The sequence below is a fragment of the Ranitomeya variabilis genome, chromosome 1 (genome assembly GCF_051348905.1).
Source record: "Ranitomeya variabilis isolate aRanVar5 chromosome 1, aRanVar5.hap1, whole genome shotgun sequence".
Taxonomy (NCBI): Eukaryota; Metazoa; Chordata; class Amphibia; order Anura; family Dendrobatidae; genus Ranitomeya; species Ranitomeya variabilis.
Genome location: NC_135232.1, coordinates 170,962,015 through 170,983,738, shown reverse-complemented (window position 1 = coordinate 170,983,738; position 21,724 = coordinate 170,962,015). Strand labels below are relative to the sequence as shown.

General features: G+C 44.6%; 1 protein-coding gene across 3 annotated transcripts in view; it reads left to right on the top strand.

Annotated features, from left to right (window-relative positions):
* Window positions 1–12,138, top strand: part of TICAM2 (TIR domain containing adaptor molecule 2) — a 34,448-nt gene extending 22,310 nt beyond the window's left edge. The window contains exons 2-3 of one of the 3 annotated variants that reach the window (XM_077290620.1): window positions 9,245–9,371; window positions 9,495–12,138. In XM_077290620.1, the coding sequence (XP_077146735.1) occupies window positions 9,521–10,156 (636 nt within the window). In that variant the 5' untranslated portion in view covers window positions 9,245–9,371; window positions 9,495–9,520 and the 3' untranslated portion in view covers window positions 10,157–12,138. The remainder of the gene's footprint in view (window positions 1–9,244; window positions 9,372–9,494) is intronic. The other 2 variants (XM_077290628.1, XM_077290610.1) reach the window with 2 other exon arrangements.
* Window positions 12,139–21,724: the final 9,586 nt, after the last annotated feature.

Sequence of the window (21,724 nt, the reverse complement as noted above, 5' to 3'; positions counted from 1 at the left end):
GTGATGAAGGGATTGTCCATCCCAAATATATAAGTCTGCAGTCACTCTGTGACTTATGAATAACAGTATGGAAAATTCTAAAATAGAAACTAATTCACAACATTTAGCAATATTAGTATATTTTGAGAATACATTTAAAAAAGGTTTCTGGGAATTAATTTTTACACTTATCGTTTTGTTTTAAAATTATGTGCCTGGTTCTTAATCTGCGAATGCACGTGGTGCATCATCTTCAATGAAGTCAGGTCAGGTAGGTAAATTAGGCAAGCAACATCATCATTCAATGATTTTAATATATTCATTTCACAAATCCAAATTGAAATTTCTTTCCTGTGAAGTACTCTGATATTTTTTTCCCAGCTACTCTGTCCATGAAGCAACCAAAAGCTACTTTTATGGTGTATATGTACAAGTAGCATAGTTATAGCTTTCTGAATGTGGGGAAACAAAAATTGGTTGTATCTTTAAAACGTTACATTAGAGATCAAAGAAAAGACATTGTTGGACGAATTGTGTTTTAAAAGGGTTATCCACCCAGCAGAAATTAAAATTTACAACATGTCAGAATGTTCTAAAATAACAAAAATATCCATCCTGACCTCACTGATTCCATCTTGATCTGGTTCCAATGCTTCTGTAGCCCCATCTGCTGCTGGGAAGTGAGACGTTTGCAGCCAATCACAAGCTGTAGCCGCGGGTCTCTGCAGTGACGTGTTATTGGCTGAAGTAGTAATAGATACAGGCGGAGAACTGACGAGAGACCAGTAAGGCCTCTTTCACACTTCAGTTGTTTGGCGTCAGTCTAAATCCGCCATTTTCCTCAAAAAACGGATCCGTTTTTTTTTTCGACGGATCCGTTTTTTTCCCCATAGACTTGCATTAGCGACGGATTGTGACGGATGGTCGTCTGTTCCATCCGTCATGCGACGGATCCGTCAAAATTTGGCGGACGTCATCTAGACATTGACGGTCATTGCAACGTTTTTTGTCTGCGTTGAAATGGCGGATCGCGACGGATCCGTCGCGTCCGTCATTTCATAGAATGGCCCCCTATGGGCGACGCCGTCGCCCCAATCCGTTTTTTCTATTTTTTTCAATTGCGCATGCTCCAAAAAGTATATACAACCCCCGAGTAACGGATCCGTCAAAAAAACGGATCCGTTACATCCGTTTTTTCAACTATTGCGACGGATCCGTCGATCCGTCATTATGTCGGAAGTGACTGACGCCAAAAAACTGAAGTGTGAAAGAAGCCTCAGCGGCTGGTGCTGTCTACTCCGGCTGAGTCGCTGAGCTCACCTATTGGCTGCAGCACTGGCAATGTGACGTCAGTGCAGCAGACATACGTTTAGAGAATTGGTGGAGAACCAGCGCTGGATCCAGGGAGGTCGGTTAACACAATTTTTTTTAAACAAACTATGCCAGGGGACAAGGGCTTGTTGAAACTGAAAAAATCCCTTAAAGGGAACATGTCACCAGTTTCTTACGATAAAATCACCACTCTTCAGCCCCATATGACATCATTCCAGTCCAATGGGTGACACTGCTCTTGGTCCGGTGCCTCCTCTCTTCTTGCAACACCGTCCTCCTTCAGTGCTTCATGAGGATGATATGTCCGGACCGCCCCATAGGTTAGTATAATAAAAAGTCTTTTTTTTTTGTCTTGCAGGGCGAATTGTATACATACAGGTCCTTCTCAAAAAATTAGCATATAGTGTTAAATTTCATTATTTACCATAATGTAATGATTACAATTAAACTTTCATATATTATAGATTCATTATCCACCAACTGAAATTTGTCAGGTCTTTTATTGTTTTAATACTGATGATTTTGGCATACAACTCCTGATAACCCAAAAAACCTGTCTCAATAAATTAGCATATCAAGAAAAGGTTCTCTAAATGACCTATTACCCTAATCTTCTGAATCAACTAATTAACTCTAAACACATGCAAAAGATACCTGAGGCTTTTAAAAACTCCCTGCCTGGTTCATTACTCAAAACCCCCATCATGGGTAAGACTAGCGACCTGACAGATGTCAAGAAGGCCATCATTGACACCCTCAAGCAAGAGGGTAAGACCCAGAAAGAAATTTCTCAACAAATAGGCTGTTCCCAGAGTGCTGTATCAAGGCACCTCAATGGTAAGTCTGTTGGAAGGAAACAATGTGGCAGAAAACGCTGTACAACGAGAAGAGGTGACCGGAACCTGAGGAAGCAGTGGACTGAGTCTGGTGTGGAAACATCCAGAGCCACCGTGCACAGGCGTGTGCAGGAAATGGGCTACAGGTGCCACATTCCCCAGGTAAAGCCACTTTTGAACCATAAACAGCGGCAGAAGCGCCTGACCTGGGCTACAGAGAAGCAGCACTGGACTGTTGCTAAGTGGTCCCAAGTACTTTTTTCTGATGAAAGCAAATTTTGCATGTCATTCGGAAATCAAGGTGCCAGAGTCTGGAGGAAGACTGGGGAGAAGGAAATGCCAAAATGCCTGAAGTCCAGTGTCAAGTACCCACAGTCAGTGATGGTGTGGGGTGCCATGTCAGCTGCTGGTGTTGGTCCACTGTGTTTCATCAAGGGCAGGGTCAATGCAGCTAGCTATCAGGAGATTTTGGAGCACTTCATGCTTCCATCGGCTGAAATGCTTTATGGAGATGAAGATTTCATTTTTCAGCACGACCTGGCACCTGCTCACAGTGCCAAAACCACTGGTAAATGGTTTACTGACCATGGTATTACTGTGCTCAATTGGCCTGCCAACTCTCCTGACCTGAACCCCATAGAGAATCTGTGGGATATTGTGAAGAGAAAGTTGAGAGACGCAAGACCCAACACTCTGGATGAGCTTAAGGCCGCTATTGAAGCATCCTGGGCCTCCATTACATCTCAGCAGTGTCACAGGCTGATTGCCTCCATGCCACGCCGCATTGAAGCAGTCATTTCTGCCAAAGGATTCCCGACCAAGTATTGAGTGCATAACTGAACATTATTATTTGATGGTTTTTTTGTTTGGTATTAAAAAACACTTTTATTTGATTGGTCGGGTGAAATATGCTAATTTATTGAGACAGGTTTTTTGGGCTATCAGGAGTTGTATGCCAAAATCATCAGTATTAAAACAATAAAAGACCTGACAAATTTCAGTTGGTGGATAATGAATCTATAGTATATGAAAGTTTAATTGTAATCATTACATTATGGTAAATAATGAAATTTAACACTATATGCTAATTTTTTGAGAAGGACCTGTATGCCCAGCATAATAAAATGCCATCACATGAGACTGAAGGGCGGTGGCTGTAGGTAACAACGTAAAAAAATGGCGGCAGGTTCCCTTTAAGTAACATTAATAGCTCATGGACAGATAATAGTAAAGTTTCTGAAAAAAAAAAACATTCATTTTTCTGATCCTGCAAACCCCTTTTATTTATTATTTTTTATCTGCAATGTTCTAAAATAAGAAAAGAAAAAATGCTCACTATATTTAACCCCCTTGCTTTGATTCTGCCATGTAAATCTCTATTTCTGTTTTGGGGGAAATCTATCAAGTCTTAAGAGCCCAAAGTTCTTGATCATTGGTATCTTAAAGCGGTTGTCCACTACTTTGACAACCCCATTTTAAATGTCGCAGTTCCTGCAAATAAAATAAGAAAAGCTTAGGCCCCTTTCACACATCAGTTTTTTGCCATCAGTCGCAATCCGTTGGCTCGACGGATCTGTCACAGATTGTAAAAAAACTGATGTGACGGATCCGTTTTTTCAACGGATCTGACTAGGGGATCCGTTTTTTCAAAATTCGACGGATTGCGACTGATAGCAAAAACCTGATGTGTGAAAAGGGCCTTACTTCAGTGATTGTCTGCAGCACAGATGACGCAACAACAGCCCAGCAGACCATATGAGACAGTGGAAACAGTTACTGGGTAGAGTAACATAGGCACAAACTGCACCTAGAGGCAGGAGTTTTCTGAAACTGGAAACCATGTTAAAGGGAACCTGTCAGCAGGATTGAGCACAGTAACCAACAGACAGGGTCACGTCGGTGCCGTTATACTGATTAAAATGATACTTTGGTTGATGAAATCCGTCTTGTGGTTGTTTTATCTTTATTTTTAGTTTTCAGATAATGATATGCTCGTGCCCCGGGGCGGCCTGTGGGGGGGTCTTCATGTGGTGCTCTCAGAGGCGTAGCTACAGTTTTGGTTCAGGGGGGTGAAGCTTCTGAGTGGGCCCCTAACCAGGTAATCTAGATTACAACTGGGTGACACACCCTAATAGTGGAGGAGAACCTCAGCAGATGACCGCGCTATTACTGAAGATAATCTCTATATAAAGACCAACATAGATATTACCGCAATATGGTCAGTGGTAGATACCAGCCCTACAGAACATATAAGAGATCACAGCACAGTTACAGATAATGTCTTACCGCTGATGTTCTTTCTGATGGAATCGTTCACTTTTCCCATTTTTTCCATCTGGCCCAGACCGACATAACAACTTCTTCCAGCCACAACTCGGCTGCAGAAAAAACAACAAAGACACATTTCGCATCTCATATTCCAGCCCATCACCATCTATTCCCAGCCTGCACAAACTGCTCATCCTGCTGATATCTCAATACTGAGCCGCTGCAGCCGTATGTGTCCCTATTACTGCCTCTGATACCCCAATACTGAGCCGCGGCTGCCATATGTGACCCTATGACTGCACCTACTGTGTGGTTCTCTGTGCCTTCTAAATTCTAAAGCAACCCTCTATAATATAGTAATGCTTGGCGCAAGTGCCCTAGAAAACAGTGACCACATTTTGCCGCCTAGAAAGTAATAATGCCCTGTGTGCCCCTTTGACAGTCACAGTAACCTGAGTTCCCCTATAACAATAAGTGCTCACTTTACATTTAATAATGTCCCGAGTCTCCCCTCTATACACAGTATGATGCTCTCTTATAACACAGTATAATGCCTCCTCACTGTATAGTACCACCCACACAGTATAATGACCCCTTAGTAGCCCCCAAACTATTTGATGGCTCCAACACTGTATGATGGCCCCTTCAATGTAATCCCCACACTGTATGATGGCCCCCTAGATAGCCTCCATATAGTATAATGCACTATATCGTCCTAAATATAGTATAATGCACTCCCCATAGGCAGACTCTATATTGTATAATGCACCCCCATAGGCAGACTCTATAGCACAAGGCAGCACCCATAGGCAGACTCTATAGCACAAGGCAGCACCAATAGGCAGACTCTATAGCACAAGGCAGCACCCCATAGGCAGACCATGTAGTATAAGGCAGCACCCCATAGGCAATGATAATAATAATAATTTTTATTTATATAGCGCCAACATATTCCGCAGCACTTTACAATTAAGCGGGGACATGTACAAACAATAAATTCAATACAAGTTAAGACAATTTAAACAGTGACAATAGGGGTGAGGTCCCTGCTCGTAAGCTTAGGCAACCCTGTAGTATAAGGCAGCACCCCCATAGGTAGACCCTGTTGTATAAGGCAGCACCCCCATAGGCAGACCCTGCAGTATAAGGCAGCATCCCATAGGCAGACCTTGTAGTATAAGGCAGCACCCCATAGGCAGACCCTGTAGTAATAAGGCAGCACCCCATAGGCAGACCCTGTAGTATAAGGCAGCACCCCATAGGCAGACCCTGTAGTATAAAGCAGCACTGCCATAGGCAGACCCTGTAGTATAATGCAGAACCCCCATAGGCAGACTGTAGTGTAAGGCAGCACCCCCATAGGCAGACCCTGTAGTATAAGGCAGCATCCCCATAGGCAGACCCTGTAGTATAAGGCAGCACCCCATATGCAGACCCTGTAGTATAAAGCAGCACCCCCATAGGCAGACCCTGTAGTATAAAGCAGCACCCCCATAGGCAGACACTCTAGTATAATGCAGAACCCCCATAGGCAGACTCTGTAGTGTAAGGCAGCACCACATAGGCAGACCCTGTAGTATAAGGCAGCCCCCATTAAACAAAAATAGCAAATACTCACCTCTCTTCCCGCGGTGCTGTAAGCTCCCACTTATCTCCGGACCGCGAGCGCCGGGTAGTGACATCATCACGCCTGCTGTCAGTGTCGGCGTTGGTGATGTCAGATGCTGACAGAGGGCGGATGGGAGGAGTGTAGCGCTCCTTCCTTCATCAATGCGGTCAGCTGTATCGGCTAAATGCCAAAACGGCTGACCTTGTGATGACGGGTGGGGGCCCACTGCTTGCACCGGGCCCCCCCGCCTGCTCAGGGGCCCCATAGCGGCAGAGCAGGGAGATCTATTCTCCCTGCTCTAGCGCAAAATGTAACTGTCTCGGCGCCCCCTCTGAGCATCGGGGCCACCGAACCCTCTTCCCCCGGTAGCTAAGCTACCAGGTGCTCTGATTAGGTATTCACTAGTATGGCTTCTGACAGGTCACTGATCCCTCACTGACCTGCCCCCTAGTTTACATAATGAATATTATATGTACACACTGAAAAAAAAATCACTTCTGCAGGCAGGCACCAGCCATGGCACCTGCACTGCAGCATAATCGCATGTGTACTGTGTATATAATTAATGTGGTTGAGTTGAGCTGCTATTCCGCAGGCGCCGGCAGCGCCATCTTGCTGGAGAATAAAAAAAAAAGTTCTCCAAGATGGCACTGCCGGCGCCTGCGGAATAGCAGCTATCGGATCACCTCTATATACACCGACAGCTGCTACTGCACAGGCGCGGCGAGCGCTATTTTCAAATGGATTTTTTTTAAATATCAGGATAACCTCAACTACATTAATTATATGCACAGCATGCATGCGATTATGCTGCAGCGCAGGTGCCATTGCTGGTGCCTGCTTGCAGAAGGTTTCGCTTTTTTTTCTGAGTATGTACATATAATATTCAGTATGTAAACTAGGGGGCAGGTCAGTGAGGGATCAGTCAACTTAGGATGCTGGAACAGAAGAATTTATTTTGCAGTATACTACTTTCGGTTCAACATGAACCTTCTTCAGTTACTACAAAATGTAAAAAGTGCAAATAAATACAAAGAAACAAAATAACCAAAGTATGTGCAAAAAGGAGAAACAATCGGTCAAATACAATGTAATCATACATGATACTCAGCGGAAGTGAATCTGGCAGAGATTATAAGCCAAAATCCGAGCACAATCAAATATAGGTGTAAGGAATAGAGGAAGTGCAGGGCAAACGTTAGATACGTGTCTGTGTGTTACAAGGTATCTAGAGAACATACCGTATACGGATTACATGTGATGAATGGGGCCGGAAGTCAGTGGGCCACACAAATTCTATGCTGGGGGCTGTGGAAAGTAATGGGGTAACCAGAGAGTTAAACAAAGGACTACTGAGGGAGAAATATAGATGGATATGCTACTTACACCAAAGCCGAGGTATGCAGAGAGAAGTGCTGTAGGATATTAAAATAATGGTAGTAAGTTGGTGAAATGGAGGTAAAAGCGTTAACCGTGCGAGGAGGGGTTAAGTTACCTTTAGGAGAGCAAGGTGTAGGCGTGCATGCCGCCAGACGCGGAGTCCACCGCTAGTCTGGGGATGTAGACTCCGAATGGAGTTTAAGAAGGGAAGGGGCGGGACACCTTAGCCGGCAACCAATGAGTGAGGAGCCCTGGCCGGGAGTGACATATCGCTACTGAGAGGGAAAAAAAAATGGATACAGCAATGTTGTAGATGGGGAGCGAACTAAAATAAAACCTGGCTGGAGGCTGGCAACCGCGAATAGACAGGAATATGAAAGTAGCTAGGGGAACAGGTGACATGAGATGTATGGTGGGGACAAAGTGAGAGGGGTGTTGCAGGGAGCAGCTGTGGGCAAGAGGGTGGGCAGAGCATACACTTCTATGGAGAAATGTGAACCATGTATAGCAAAAGAAGTGCCCATAGTCTGCTGAGGTGAAACTAGGTGCAAACTAATATCCAGGTGTTGAGAGGAGTAGCTGTGCCCAATGCTGTAGACGTGCAGGAGGAAATTCGTGCTGGTGACTTCCAATCATATTAATATAAGCGGCTCTAGTAGAGAACAGAACAATATATTAGTATGCAAACACAACAAGCATTAAGCATATAAAGAGAGCACCTACCTAATCAATATGACAAATAACCAAAATGACAACAAAGGAGAGAGCACGTTAAATAAATGCTGATATTTCGTATTCCCTATTCAGGCCCCTTGGACTCATGGTGTCAAGAGTGTGAATCCAGAAGGCCTCACGTTTTTTTAAAGTAAGAATCCTGTTACCACCCCTGCATGGGGGTGGCACGTGTTCAATAATTTGGTATCTCAGCTGGGAGATATTATGTCCCTTGGTGATAAAGTGATGCGGGATAGGGAGAAGAAGATTCTTACATCTGATGGTACTTTTATGTTTGGAAAATCTGTCTCTAATGGGTTGAGACGTCTCCCCCACGTACAGCAGGCCACATGGGCACTTGATAAGATAGACGACAAAAGACGAGTCGCAAGTAAAGAAACCTTGTACTTTGAACTCTTTGCCCGATAGGGGATGTATAAATTTCTCCCCTTTGAGAACATTGTTACCACTGGGCACAGTGTAAGCACGGGAAGGTAACTACTTTGGGTCTGTGTAGAAAACTCTGTTTCTCACGGGGAAGTTTAGGGCCAATGTCGGCCTTTACAAGGTTGTCTTTAATATTGCGTGGTCGCTTGAAACATGGGAGGAAGGGTTGTCCGAACTCCGGGACGTCCGGATGAGCAGTAGACAAAAGAGACCAATTTTTACGGATAGCCTTGTGGATGATGTACGCGAAAGGATGGAATGTATGTACAAACGGTATACACTTGGAGTTATTGCGTTGGGCTGTATTAGAGGGCACCCTAGCCTCATTCAACAGGGTGGAAGGATAACCCCTTGTAAGAAATGTGTCTGTCATTTCCACTAGGCGTAGGTCCCGAGTGGCAGGGTCAGATACAATGCGCTGTACTCGATGAAATTGTGACTTGGGGATAGATTTTTTTTGTGGCAGGAGGATGTAAACTCTGGAAGTGAAGAAGACTATTACGGTCAGTCTGTTTGATATAGAGATCCGTGGTAAGGGTGCCATCGGAATCTTTAATGACCAAGGTGTCTAGGAAGTTGACCCGTTGTTGGTCATGTCCCATGGTGAAGGAAATGCCTGGCCAGGAGAGAATAAGGAAGTCCAGAAAAAACAAGAGGGACTCTAATATATATATTCTAGGTTCTTCAAAGTAGCCACCTTTTGCTTTGATGACTGCTTTGCACACTCTTGGCATTCTCTTGATGAGCTTCAAGAGGTAGTCTCCGGGAATGGTTTTCACTTCACAATGAAATCTTTAAATGAGAAGGTGTGTCCAAACTTTTGGTCTGTACTGTACATTTTCAAAATCAGCACCATTATATAAAAAGTTGTCGCTATCTAACACTAAACCCATTTGCCAATAATGTAAATTATTCTGTTTTTCATTCAGAATTCCACTAGATATTGACACCAAAAATGAATGCCACAGCAGGAAAAAGTAACTGCAGCAATCAGAGATCAGATACTGAGAATGAGGAAAAGCAAATCATCCCAGAAGAATATCATCCCTCACATTCACATAGTAAGAGCCGTCCAAAGGAGAAGTCAGCTTCCACCAACGCGAGAGATGGGGATACATTTTACAAGTTTGTCATCTTACATGCAGAGACTGATGAATTAGAGGCAATGAGACTAAAGAACATCCTACAAGACAAATATAACATCAGACCGGGAATCATCTTTGCAGAAATGCCTGCAGGACAACAAATCCTCACAAACCTTGACAATGCAGTGAACGGATCCGCTTGGACTATTTTATTACTAACTGTAAACTTTCTGAGAGAAACCTGGTGTGAATTTCAGTCTCATGCAACGTTAATCAATTCTATTCACATGCACCATAAATATAACTCTGTGATTCCTGTGAGGCCGAGAGACAATTACCTTCCAAGAGAGAAGACACCATTTGCACTGAAACTCATTAATGCATTAGAAGAAGGGAACCCTGAATTCCCAAAGCAAGTAGAGAAAACCTTCCGGGATTGCCTGTACAAGAAACAGTATGACATATGGAAGGCTGAGAAGGAAGACATGGAACATCCAAGCCTATAATCAGTGGGACTCAATGGTTCAATATGATGGGAATATTACAACGGTCTTCTACAAGTTAGTCTAAGTGCTCCTGGAGACCCAAGTGATTGTCTTGCATTGGTTCATCAGTGGACATATTTTTAAAGTGTCATCAGAGTTTGGTCAGTGTCAGTTTTTACCATCAGAATTTGGTTCATCAATTTTTATTAAATAAAAAACCGATGGAAATTTCATAACAAACAGAGCAAGAAAAATGGATAGCGCAACATATGGCATCCAAATGCAGTCCAATTTTTTTCACTGGCCACATAGACTTGCACCAGTGAGATAGATAAGAGGCCCAGATCCAAATCAGACCATTCTCAATGATTTTGTGCGGACCACTTAGTCAGCAAAAATATAAAACATGTGGACAGCGCGATGGACTCTAAGGGTATGTTTCCACGGTCAGTATTGGCAGCGCTTTGGACGTAGCACATCTCCGCTCTATCCAAAGCCAGCTTTTGTACGCCCAGATGATTCCGCATGTGTTCATTGAACCGTGCGGAATCACCGCATCCAATACATTGTATGGGTGACTTTATCTTGGGGAGATGGAGAGTTTCCACAAGATAAATTGACATGCTGCAGTCTGAAAAGACGTGCCGCATGTCCGGTTACGCTGGGAAACAGGAGGCATCCCTGCACGCATAGTGGAGATTGGATTTCATGAAATCCTCTCCACTATGCTGTAACATCTGGCCGCTGCATCCAACCAGCGTTTACTGACCATGGAAACACAGCCTATAGGTACGCATTCTATCTGTGAAAAACACGGATAGAACTGGAACATGAAAAAATTACATCTGAATGAACCTCAGTGTCAAGAAACTGAGTATTTGGATCAACAAGATGTAATCAGGTTCTGTTCATACTTTTGTCAGGTTTTTGTGGCTTTGTGCACTATTATATCCAGTAAAAAATGGAAACTTGACAAATCCATTGATAAGTTAATGGATCCGATAGAAGACAGATCACCTATTTAAAAAAAACAACAACTATTTCCGGGATTGGACAACTGCACATCCTCTGTTTCTATGAACATCTAAAATTCAATAGGTGGTTAACCCCGTAGAAGAGGTGCTCCTTCCCTCATGTGGAAAAAGTAATTAATAATTTTGTCATATATGAAAAGCAAAATCAGGAATTAAAAGGGATTGTCCACCTTTGAGGACATTTTTGTTTCATTTAGATTGTTGCATTTGGAGTTAAAAATCATTTTTGCATTTGGGATTCATTACAAATGTTGCACTGTTTAGCATTTCAAGGTTCTTTGTTTCCTGCACATTCTACTTTAATTCTGCAGCAATAGACAGTGCCACACAAATAAGAAAGAAGAAAAGCTAAAACACTTTTTAACGAAACCCAACTGCAAAAAAATATTTTATGCCCACAATACATGCATTTAAGTAAAAAAGAAAATAGTGAACAAAAGTTGGACAACCCTTTGAAACTAAACCAAACTTTTGTTTAGAGACTTGCCACTTAAAGCAGTCTTGTAATACGGGGTTGTCCTAACAGATAAACTAGGAGTTAGACATACCGGTAACGGTATTTCCAGGAGTCCATTATGACAGCACCACAAGGAGGTTGCTCTTCATATCCTTGATAGGGACAGGAACACAGAAGAGGTTAAATAGCCCCTCCCCACCTCCACCCTTCAGTGATTTTACAAAGTACCACACCAGGATGGATACAACGCAATTTTATTGAACTTCCTCTCTATACATGTTTATATCACGCTCGACCCGCTCCCATCCCACCTCATCCCTAACCTTTCCACGGTCTTCATCCCAACCCTAACGCACCTCTTCAACCTCTCACTCACAACAGGTGTCTTCCCCTCATCCTTCAAACATGCCAAGATCACACCCATCCTCAAAAAGCCCTCCCTCGACCCATCCTCTGTGTCTAGCTATCGCCCGATATCTCTTCTTCCTTATGCCTCCAAATTGCTGGAGCAACACATCCATCTTGAACTGTCCTCTCACCTCTCCTCCTGCTCCCTCTTTGATCGATTACAATCTGGCTTCCGTTCCCATCACTCAACTGAAACTGCCCTAACTAAAGTCACCAATGACCTACTAACTGCCAGGAACAAGCGACACTACTCTGTCCTCCTTCTCCTGGACCTGTCTTCTGCCTTTGACACTGTGGACCACTCCCTTCTGCTACAAATCCTCTCATCTCTTGGCATCACAGACTTGGCCCTTTCCTGGATCTCATCATATCTGACAGATCGGACATTCAGTGTCTCCCTCCACCGCACCACCTCCTCACCTCGCCCCTTGTCAGTCGGTGTTCCTCAAGGCTCTGTTCTAGGACCCCTACTCTTCTCCATCTACACCTTCGGTCTGGGACAGCTCATAGAATCCCACGGTATGCAGTACCATCTTTATGCTGATGACACGCAGATCTACCTATCCGGACTTGACCTCACCTCCTTACTTACCAAAATCCTGCACTGTCTGTCTGCTATTTCAGCCTTCTTTTCTGCTCGCTTTCTACAACTGAACATGGACAAAACAGAATTCATCATCTTTCCCCCATCTCACTCTACCCCTCCACCAGACCTATCCATCAATGTCAATGGCTGCTCACATTCCCCAGTCCCACACGCCTGGTGCCTCGGGGTGATCCTCGACTCTGCCCTCTCTTTCAAGCCACATATCCAAGCCCTTGCCTCCTCCTGCCGCCTCAAACTCAAAAACATTTCCCGGATCCGCGCATTCCTTGACCGTGAAACCACAAAAACACTAGTGCATGCCCTTATCATCTCCCACCTCGACTACTGCAACCTCCTACTCTCTGGACTCCCCTCTAGCACTCTGGCACCACTCCAATCCATCCTACACTCTGCTGCTCGACTAATCTACCTGTCTCCCCGCTATTCCCCAGCCTCTCCCCTATGCCAAGCCCTTCACTGGCTTCCTATCGCCCAGAGACTCCAGTTCAAAACCCTCACAATGACCTACAAAGCCATCCACAACCTATCTCCTCCATACATCTGTGACATGATCTCCCGGTACCTACCAACACGCAACCTCCGATCCTCTCAAGACCTCCTTCTCTACTCCCCTCTCATCTCTTCTTCCCACAACCGCATCCAAGACTTCTCCCGTGCTTCCCCCATACTCTGGAACTCTCTACCCCAGCACATCAGACTCTCGCCTACCATTGAAACTTTCAAAAAGAACCTGAAGACTCACCTCTTCCGACAAGCCTACAGCCTGCATTGATCCTGAACCTACTGAACCGCCGCACAACCAGCTCTGCCCTCTCCTAGTGTATCATCACCCATCCCCTGCAGACTGTGAGCCCTCGCGGGCAGGGTCCTCCCTCCTTATGTACCCGTGTGCCTTGTTTTTGCTCATGTTTAATGTATTTGTCTATATTTGCCCCGTATTTCACATGTAAAGCGCCATGGAATAAATGGCGCTATAAAAAAGAATAATAATAATAATAATATCACACATCAGACAGGAGTTCAAGGGAGGGTAAATAATGGGTGCTGTCATAATGGACTCCTGGAAATACCATTACCGGTATGTCTAACTCCTAGTTTCCAGGTCGTCCCTTATGACAGCACCACAAGGAGAAATACCAAATAACTCCTACTTAGGGCGGGATTACAGCTTGGAGGACCTTCCTCCCAAAGCCGGTCTGTTGTTTTGACAGAACGTCTAGTTTGTAATGTCTACAAAAGGTATTTGAACTAGACCAAGTTGCCGCCCGGCAAATTTGGTCCATGGATGCACCCGCACTCTCTGCCCATGAAGCAGATATTGCTCTCAGAGAGTGGGCTTTTAGGTGTTCTGGAGGGGATTCACCGGCTGAAGTATACGCAGCGCAAATCGTAGATTTAATCCATCTAGCTAGAGTCGCTTTTGAGGCTTTTTTGCCTCTATTTTTCCCCGACATCTGTATAAAGAGATTTGGATCAATTCTCCAGCCGTCTGTAAGTTTCAAATACTGCAAAACTGTTCTCTTAACATCCAGGGAATGGAGAGAACGTTCTTTTTCGTTGTTAAAGTTCTGACAGAACGTAAGCAAAATTATTTCCTGGCTTCTGTGAAAGTCCGTCACAACTTTTGGAAGAAACGAAGGATCCAACCTTAGAATGATGCAGTCTTCCTGTATCTTTAAATATGGATCTGTTATGGACAAGGCTTGAATTTCGCCTATTCGCCTTGCTGTCGTTATTGCGACCAGAAAGACAGTCTTGAATGTTACGGATTTTAGGTCTGACTGATCAAGCGGCTCGTAAGGAGCCTTCCGTAATTCATTAAGTACCAATGTGAGGTTCCATGAGGGTACTGAACTTCTTATTGTTGGTCTGATACGTTGCGTAGCTTTGATGTATCTCATTATCCAGGGATGGTTTGCTAATGGATAATCATAAAAGGCACTTAACGCTGAGATTTGTACTTTTAGCGTACTAGGCCTCAAGCCCATATCAAAACCTGTTTGGAGGAAATTTAAGATTTGAGAGATATCTGGTTCTCGTAGAACGGATATTGGAGTATTGGTTTGAGTACAAAATTTCTTCCAAATTTTTTGGTATATAGCCGAGGTTACCGGCTTTCTGCTTTTCTTCATGGTTGAGATAACCGAGTCCGACAGTCCTTTTGATCTCAAGATTTCCCTCTCAAGATCCATGCTGAGAGTTGTAGCATCTTTAGATTTTGATGGACCAGCGGTCCCTGCATCAGAAGATCCCGCCTCAGCGGTAGTAGCACTGGGTCTTCTATCGCCATCCACTTCAGCAGAGGAAACCAGCTCCTCTTGGGCCAATATGGCACTATTAGGATCACTACCGCTGGACTTTCCTGAATTTTCCTCAGAACTCTGGAAATTAGAGCTAGGGGAGGAAACGCGTATGCAAGTTCCATGTCCCAATGTTGAGCCAAGGCATCTATGCCAGTTGGATTGTCTCCTGGATTTAATGAGAAAAATTCTTTTGTTTTTGTATTGTCCTTTGTGGCAAATAAATCTACCTGCGGAGTGCCCCATTGTTGGATTAGCTGAGCAAAGACTTCTCCGTTTAGAGACCACTCTGTCGGTTGCAATTTCTCTCTGCTGAGAAAATCCGCTATTTGGTTTTGTGAGCCTCTTAGATGAAATGCTGTGATGGACTTCACAGTATCCTCTGCCCAGGAGAATATTGTCTCTGCTAGCGCTTGAAGTGGACGGTGCCTCGGTCCTACCGTGGTCGAGTTGTCTGAGAAGACTTGGATATGGTGTCCCTGCACTTCGTGTTGGCACCTCTTTAGTGTTTCCCAGACCGCTCTGAGTTCCCTGTAATTGGAGGAACTGTTGCGTATCGATGGTGGCCATATCCCCTGAAGGTATCGTCCTTCTATGTGGGCTCCCCAGCCCTTTGAGCTTGCATCGGTCGTTATGTTGACGCATGGAGATATATTCCATGGTTTTCCTCTTTTGAGGTTTTTTATATCGATCCACCATGAGAGGGACTGTTTTACTTCGCTGGATAACCGCATCCTGTTGTCTAAGGAGTCTTCCTTTCCATTCCATACCGAAAGAATTTCCTTTTGGAGCATCCTGGAGCGAAACTGACTCCACTGTACGCTGGGAATGCACGAGGTCATCAGTCCTAGGATCCTCATGGCTTTCCTGATGGAAATGTATTTCCGTTTTTTTATTGTCTGAAATTCTTTTTTGATTGACCGTTGTTTTTGGTCTGGTAGGAAGGAGTATTCCAGCTCGGAATTTAGAAGTACACCCAGGAATATTTTTTGTGTCTCTGGTTCGAGACTCGACTTTTTTAAATTTATTACCCACCCCAGATGTTTCAGGAGTGACATGGTAACTCTTAAGGATTCTTCCATCTGTTGGGATGAATTTGCTACCAGCAACAGATCGTCCAGGTAGGGTGTAATGAGAATTTCTTTTTCCCTCAAGTGGGCCATGATCTCTGTCATGAGCTTTGTGAATATTCTTGGGGCAGAGGAGAGACCGAAAGGTAGACATTGAAACTGGAAATGCAGAATCCCCTTGCGACTTCTTATTGCAAATCTGAGGAATTTTTGATGTGATGGGTGGATGGGAACGTGATAGTACGCATGTTTGAGGTCTAGCGTGCACATTACCGAATTATTTTTTATTAACGGTACGATTGACTTGAGAGATTCCATCTTGAAGCGTTTGTACGCCACCCATTTGTTTAATGGTTTTAGGTTTATTATTGTGCGGTATTCTCCGCTCGGTTTCCTTATGGAGAACAGACTGGAGTAATGCCCCTGGAAGTGCTGATGATGGGGTACCGGTATTATGACGTGTAACTCTAAGAGTTCCTGTATGTCCGTTAGCAGTCTTTGATGTACTGCTGATGACTCCGTCTGTGTCAAACAGAATCTCTTGGGGGGTAGATGAGTAAACTCTATCTTGTACCCCTGTGCCACTGTCTGCAGAATCCACTGATTCTGAGTAATGTTCTGCCATCCCTCCAGGAAGTATTGTAGTCTTCCTCCTATATTGTTGGCATCATTGTTTGCTGGGTCCTGATGACTGGTCTCGAAAGGAACCTCTTCCTCTGCCCCCTTTAGGGTAGCTCCATCTGCCGGACTTCCCTTTTCCTCTGTAGTCCTGTCTTGGGTGAGAGCGAGTTCTACGAAAAAATTGTGTCTTCTTTGGCTTCTCTTCAGGGAAGCCTTTTTTCTTATCGGACGCCTTCTCGAGTAGCTCGTCAAGGACTGGACCGAACACGTGAGATCCTGAAAATGGAATCGAACACAGCTTGTTTTTGGATTGGGTATCTCCCGACCATGATCTCAGCCATAAGGCTCTTCTTGCTGCGTTTGACAGTGCATTGTTCCTGGCAGCAAAACGTACCGATTCCGCGGAAGCGTCCGCCATAAAATCAGTCGCCATTTTCAGCACTGAAAGAGATTTTAGGATCTCTTCACTTGGGGTTCTGTCTGTAATATGACTCTCCAACTCGTCTACCCAAAGACTCATGGATCTTGCTACAGAGGTAGCCGCTATATTCGTTTTCATAATGGCGGCCGATGACTCCCAGGCTTTTTTGAGAAGATCTTCCGACCTCTTATCCATCGGATCCTTTAATCCTGATGAGTCCTCAAAGGAGATAGCCGTTTTCCTTGTGACCTTAGCCACAGGAATATCAATTTTTGGAACTGATTCCCAGATTTTAGTTTCTTCTGGATCGAAGGGAAGACGGTACTTGAAGTCTCTCGGGACTACTAGTTTTTTTCCCACGTCTTCCCACTCTTCCATTATCATTGCTGTAATGTGGTTATTGACCGGAAAAACTCTATTTCTGCGAGTTCTTAGGCCCCCAAACATCTCGTCTTGAACCGATAGTGGTTCAGACGAGTCCTCTATCTTCATGGTGCTTCTAACTGCTTTGAGCAGTATGTCCGTATTTTCAGATGAAAATCGGTATCTCTTCCGTTCTTCTGGTGATACCGCGGATGGACCCTGTTCCTCTGAGCCTGGATCGGAATACTCCGAGACCTCTCCTTCCTCGGAACTTAGGTCCATATCCCATCTGGGCCTTTTGGGTCGTGGAGACTGGGGTGGCACCATTGTAGACACCGTAGCTTGGACTTCGTCTCGAATCATGGTTTTAATATTATCCAATAACGAAGCCTGTTCATCCTTTAGAAGTTTAGCGATACATTTTTCGCATAACTTCTTTTTATAGCCATCGGGAAGCTTGACGGTGCATAACGGACATCTGGTGGACCTTTTCTTAACAGTCGGCCTTTCAGAGGTGTCCTTGTCCTGTAAACGTAAGGAAGACCCCTGTAGCTACGGATCTAAGGCACTGTAATGTTTCCCATACCACGTATTACTCACATGGTCCGTGGGCGGCTCTAAGGATTGGACGTCTGGACGACTAGCACCTTCCATTTTATCTGAGTCAAGTGTGCTGTCAGTTGTCCGTCATTTAAGTAGTCAGTCTTACCCGGCTTCATGACATCTGATTCGTCCTCCTTCCGATCTCAGCTGCTGGCGTCCATGGTGATTACAGGTCCCCAGCTGTATTGCGCATGCGTCATCTGGAACGCACGCCGACAGCCTGGGACCAAGATCCGGCGAAAAATCCGGTGTTGTCCGGCCTCTCTGTTTGCTCCCCCAGCCTCCCGGCACCCCGGAAATGCTCCGCGCCGCTGACCCCGGGAATCCGGCCACGCCCCCCGGAAGTCACCGAAGCGCCGGACCGGAAGTCCGGGGAACGACGCCAGCAACGGCCGCACGTGGAGCCGAGGGAGCCGGACACCTGCAGCAGCAGCCGCTGCCTCAGAGCCCCCTTTGTGAGGGGATGAGGCCGCGTGTGGGAGCACCCAGCTCTACCTCTGTCGGTGGAGGGACCTCTGTCGGTATCCTGCAACTTGTGGAGTCTCAGACTCCCGTGGCCAGAGCCCCCTTCAGGAGGATGGGACCGCACTCAGGAGCTCCTGCTCAACCGAGCCTGCCTGCGACCGAAGCGCCGCTTCCAATCAGGTAACCCTGATCTCTCTCCTGCGTCTGTCCCTGATAGGGACAGGAAAAACACTGAAGGGTGGAGGTGGGGAGGGGCTATTTAACCTCTTCAGTGTTCCTGTCCCTATCAAGGATATGAAGAGCAACCTCCTTGTGGTGCTGTCATAAGGGACGACCTGGAAAAAGTTATTTAGTTGGTCTCAAATATTAAAATAATATAACTTATTAAAGTACTTCAATAATAAATGTTTCCACACTGGCCTAATTTCAGACCCCTCTATTAGACCTGGATTGGAAAAATTGGGGATTGGCATGCTAGATATCTGTTTAACATTACACGTAACAAAATGAATACATTTAGGATAGATGCTTTAAAAGGGTTATCCAGAACTATTTTTTTTTCTTATGTGGATAAGAACGGTCATACAGGTAGTTGCTATTTACCTGCCTGTTCTGCCCAACACCAGCTCAGAAAAATCACAGACCGCTCCTGCTGGCAATTCTGCTGCTTCATGTCAACAGAGCAGCTCTCCTTCTAGGCTGCTTTTTTGACAGGGCGTGACTGCCGATGTTGTGTCGACAGACAACCGGATCCTAGCAGCTACATAGCAGGGAGGTAGCTGCAATCAGTATGGCACCAACAGTTATGCCCTGTCAACAGAGCAGAGTGGAAGAGAGGTAGCTGCTCTGTTGATGTGACGTCACCCAAAGCCGCAAAATCACCATCAGGAGCAAATCGCGACAACTCCAAGTCAGCAGATATCGGAATTGGGCACACCAGGCAAGTAGTTATAAACTACCTGCCTCTAAGTTCTTTGGCTCATAAGAAAATAAATTAAATAGTGACAGATAACCCCTTTAAAATTAAAGGAAATTTATCATAATCAAAACTTATAATCCACAGGTGATACCCCTACCACCTGTAGATAGTACGTTTTAATTATGATAACCATTTTAAACTTAAAGGAAATGTATCTGATCTAAATAATGACTTCTGGCACCCTCACTGATCACCACTTGGACCCTCATTAATGACCGTTTGGACCCTCAGTGATCACAAGAAAGGGGTCCCTGAGTGCCTTGTGTAAATGGAGTGGTAGAGCAGAAGTGTGACCATAGCTATATTAAGTGTCCATAGGACTGCTAAAGATAGTGGAGTACAGCACTTGGCAATTAATGCTATACTATTTAACAATAAAATATAAAGAGTAAATGTTGTTTTATTTTTTCCCAAATTAATAGTAAACTTGAAAATAAGAAACTTAGTATTATATCTTATTTCAGAAATCGGCTTCTTCCTTCTCCTGGACTGATCATGCATTCCTAAAACTGTTAATTCATGGGTAAAATGTGTCTTCAGTGGAAACAGATTTTCCCATTACTGAGATAGGAAATGACAGTTGGTGCTTATAAACTTCTATGAAGAACTGCAATCATTGTCTGTCTGCCTCTAGCTTCTGTGTCCTCCTCTTCATAGAAATTAACCCCTTCCCGACATGTGCCATACATGTACTGCTTTGCAGGAGCTGTGCTCCAGCAAACAGCATTACAGGTACGGCGCAACGATCACGATGCCTCATGCTGAGCAGCAATGCTTACAATTGGTGCTACCACTGCTCGCAGGCATTTAACCCATCTGATGCCGCTGTCAGTAGTGACAGTGACAAAGAGAAGCATCCCGCATGGAATGGGTTCCCTGCGTGCTTCCAGCAGGACAACGCGATGCGATCGCGTTGTCCTCATGGTCTCCATGGAGACCCCCAGGTGCAAGATTACGGCGGAGTCCTTCGCGGTCATGCAAGGAAGGTGGCTTGTGAGCGCCTGCCTCCTTCCCTGCCTGTCAGATGCTGATGTGATACTCTGCAGTGCAGAGTATCAGATCAGCGATCTGACACCATAGAGTGATGTCCCAGGATGGAACAATGTAAAAAAAAAAAATATTAAAAAGTGTAAATTGTTTTTTTTTTTTTTTTTTAAATCCCCAAAGAAAAAAATCAAATATTTTTCCAATATATACATTTATGTAAAAAAATAAAAATAAAAGCACACATATTTGCTATCGCCGCGTTCGTAACAACCTGCTTCATAAATTATCCCACTAGTTAACCATTTCAGTGAACAACTTACAAAAAAAAAAAATGAGGCAAAATACAATGCTTTATCATCATACCGCCGAACAAAAAGTGCAATAAAAAAGCGATTCTAAACAAAAATGGTCAGCTGAAAAAGTCATCTTGCCTATAATGAGGCAGATGGAGGCACTGTGGACGCCATAGGACCTGCGATCCGGGGGTATCAGTCTTTTTAGGATTGCATAAAAGTACCGTCGGTCACAGTTTTGTGCACTTCTGAAAAGAAGGACACCGCTTAACAGAGGCCAGACAGAGTCCAGAGTAACTGCTGCCTCATTATAGTGAATGGATCCATCAGGGGTTTTATCTGTCACATCACTCAGAGATTTAGATGGAAACACCCGATGTAAATGCTCAATGTAGAGCGCCGGATAAATGTGTTCATAAATGTTATGTAAAATGTTCCCAATAAAAGCTTCAGCTCAATCCACAAAAAAGCAAGTCCCCACTCAGGTCCGTCATCTGTTAACAGAAATATAGGGGCTTCAATGTTACTGGTTGCACAAAGGCTCTGGAAAAGCGAAATGGCTCCTCGCACCCCCAAAAGAAATTTAGCAAATTCTCCGCTCCCAAATCCAAATGCCCCCCCTGCCTTCTGAGCACCAGTGTGCATAAATCACATTTAGGGCCCACGTTTGGCATTTTTTTACTGATGAGAGCCCACCTAATTCACAGGTGTGTGTCTCCAGAAGCACGGGCTAGGCGTAACATACTGGTCACTTGAGGGCGTATTCTGCTTTTCTAGCACTTAAGGGCTCTGTATACGGAGTCCACAAACTATTCTGGGAAAATCTTCGCTACAGGAGACAAATAGCACTCCGTCCTTCCTGAGTCTCTCTGTATGGCTAAGCAGTACTGTATGGCCACTTATAGGGTATTTCTACATTCAGCAGAAATTGTAAGAGAAATTTTGGTGCCATTTTTACCATTTTTCCAGTATGAAAATGTA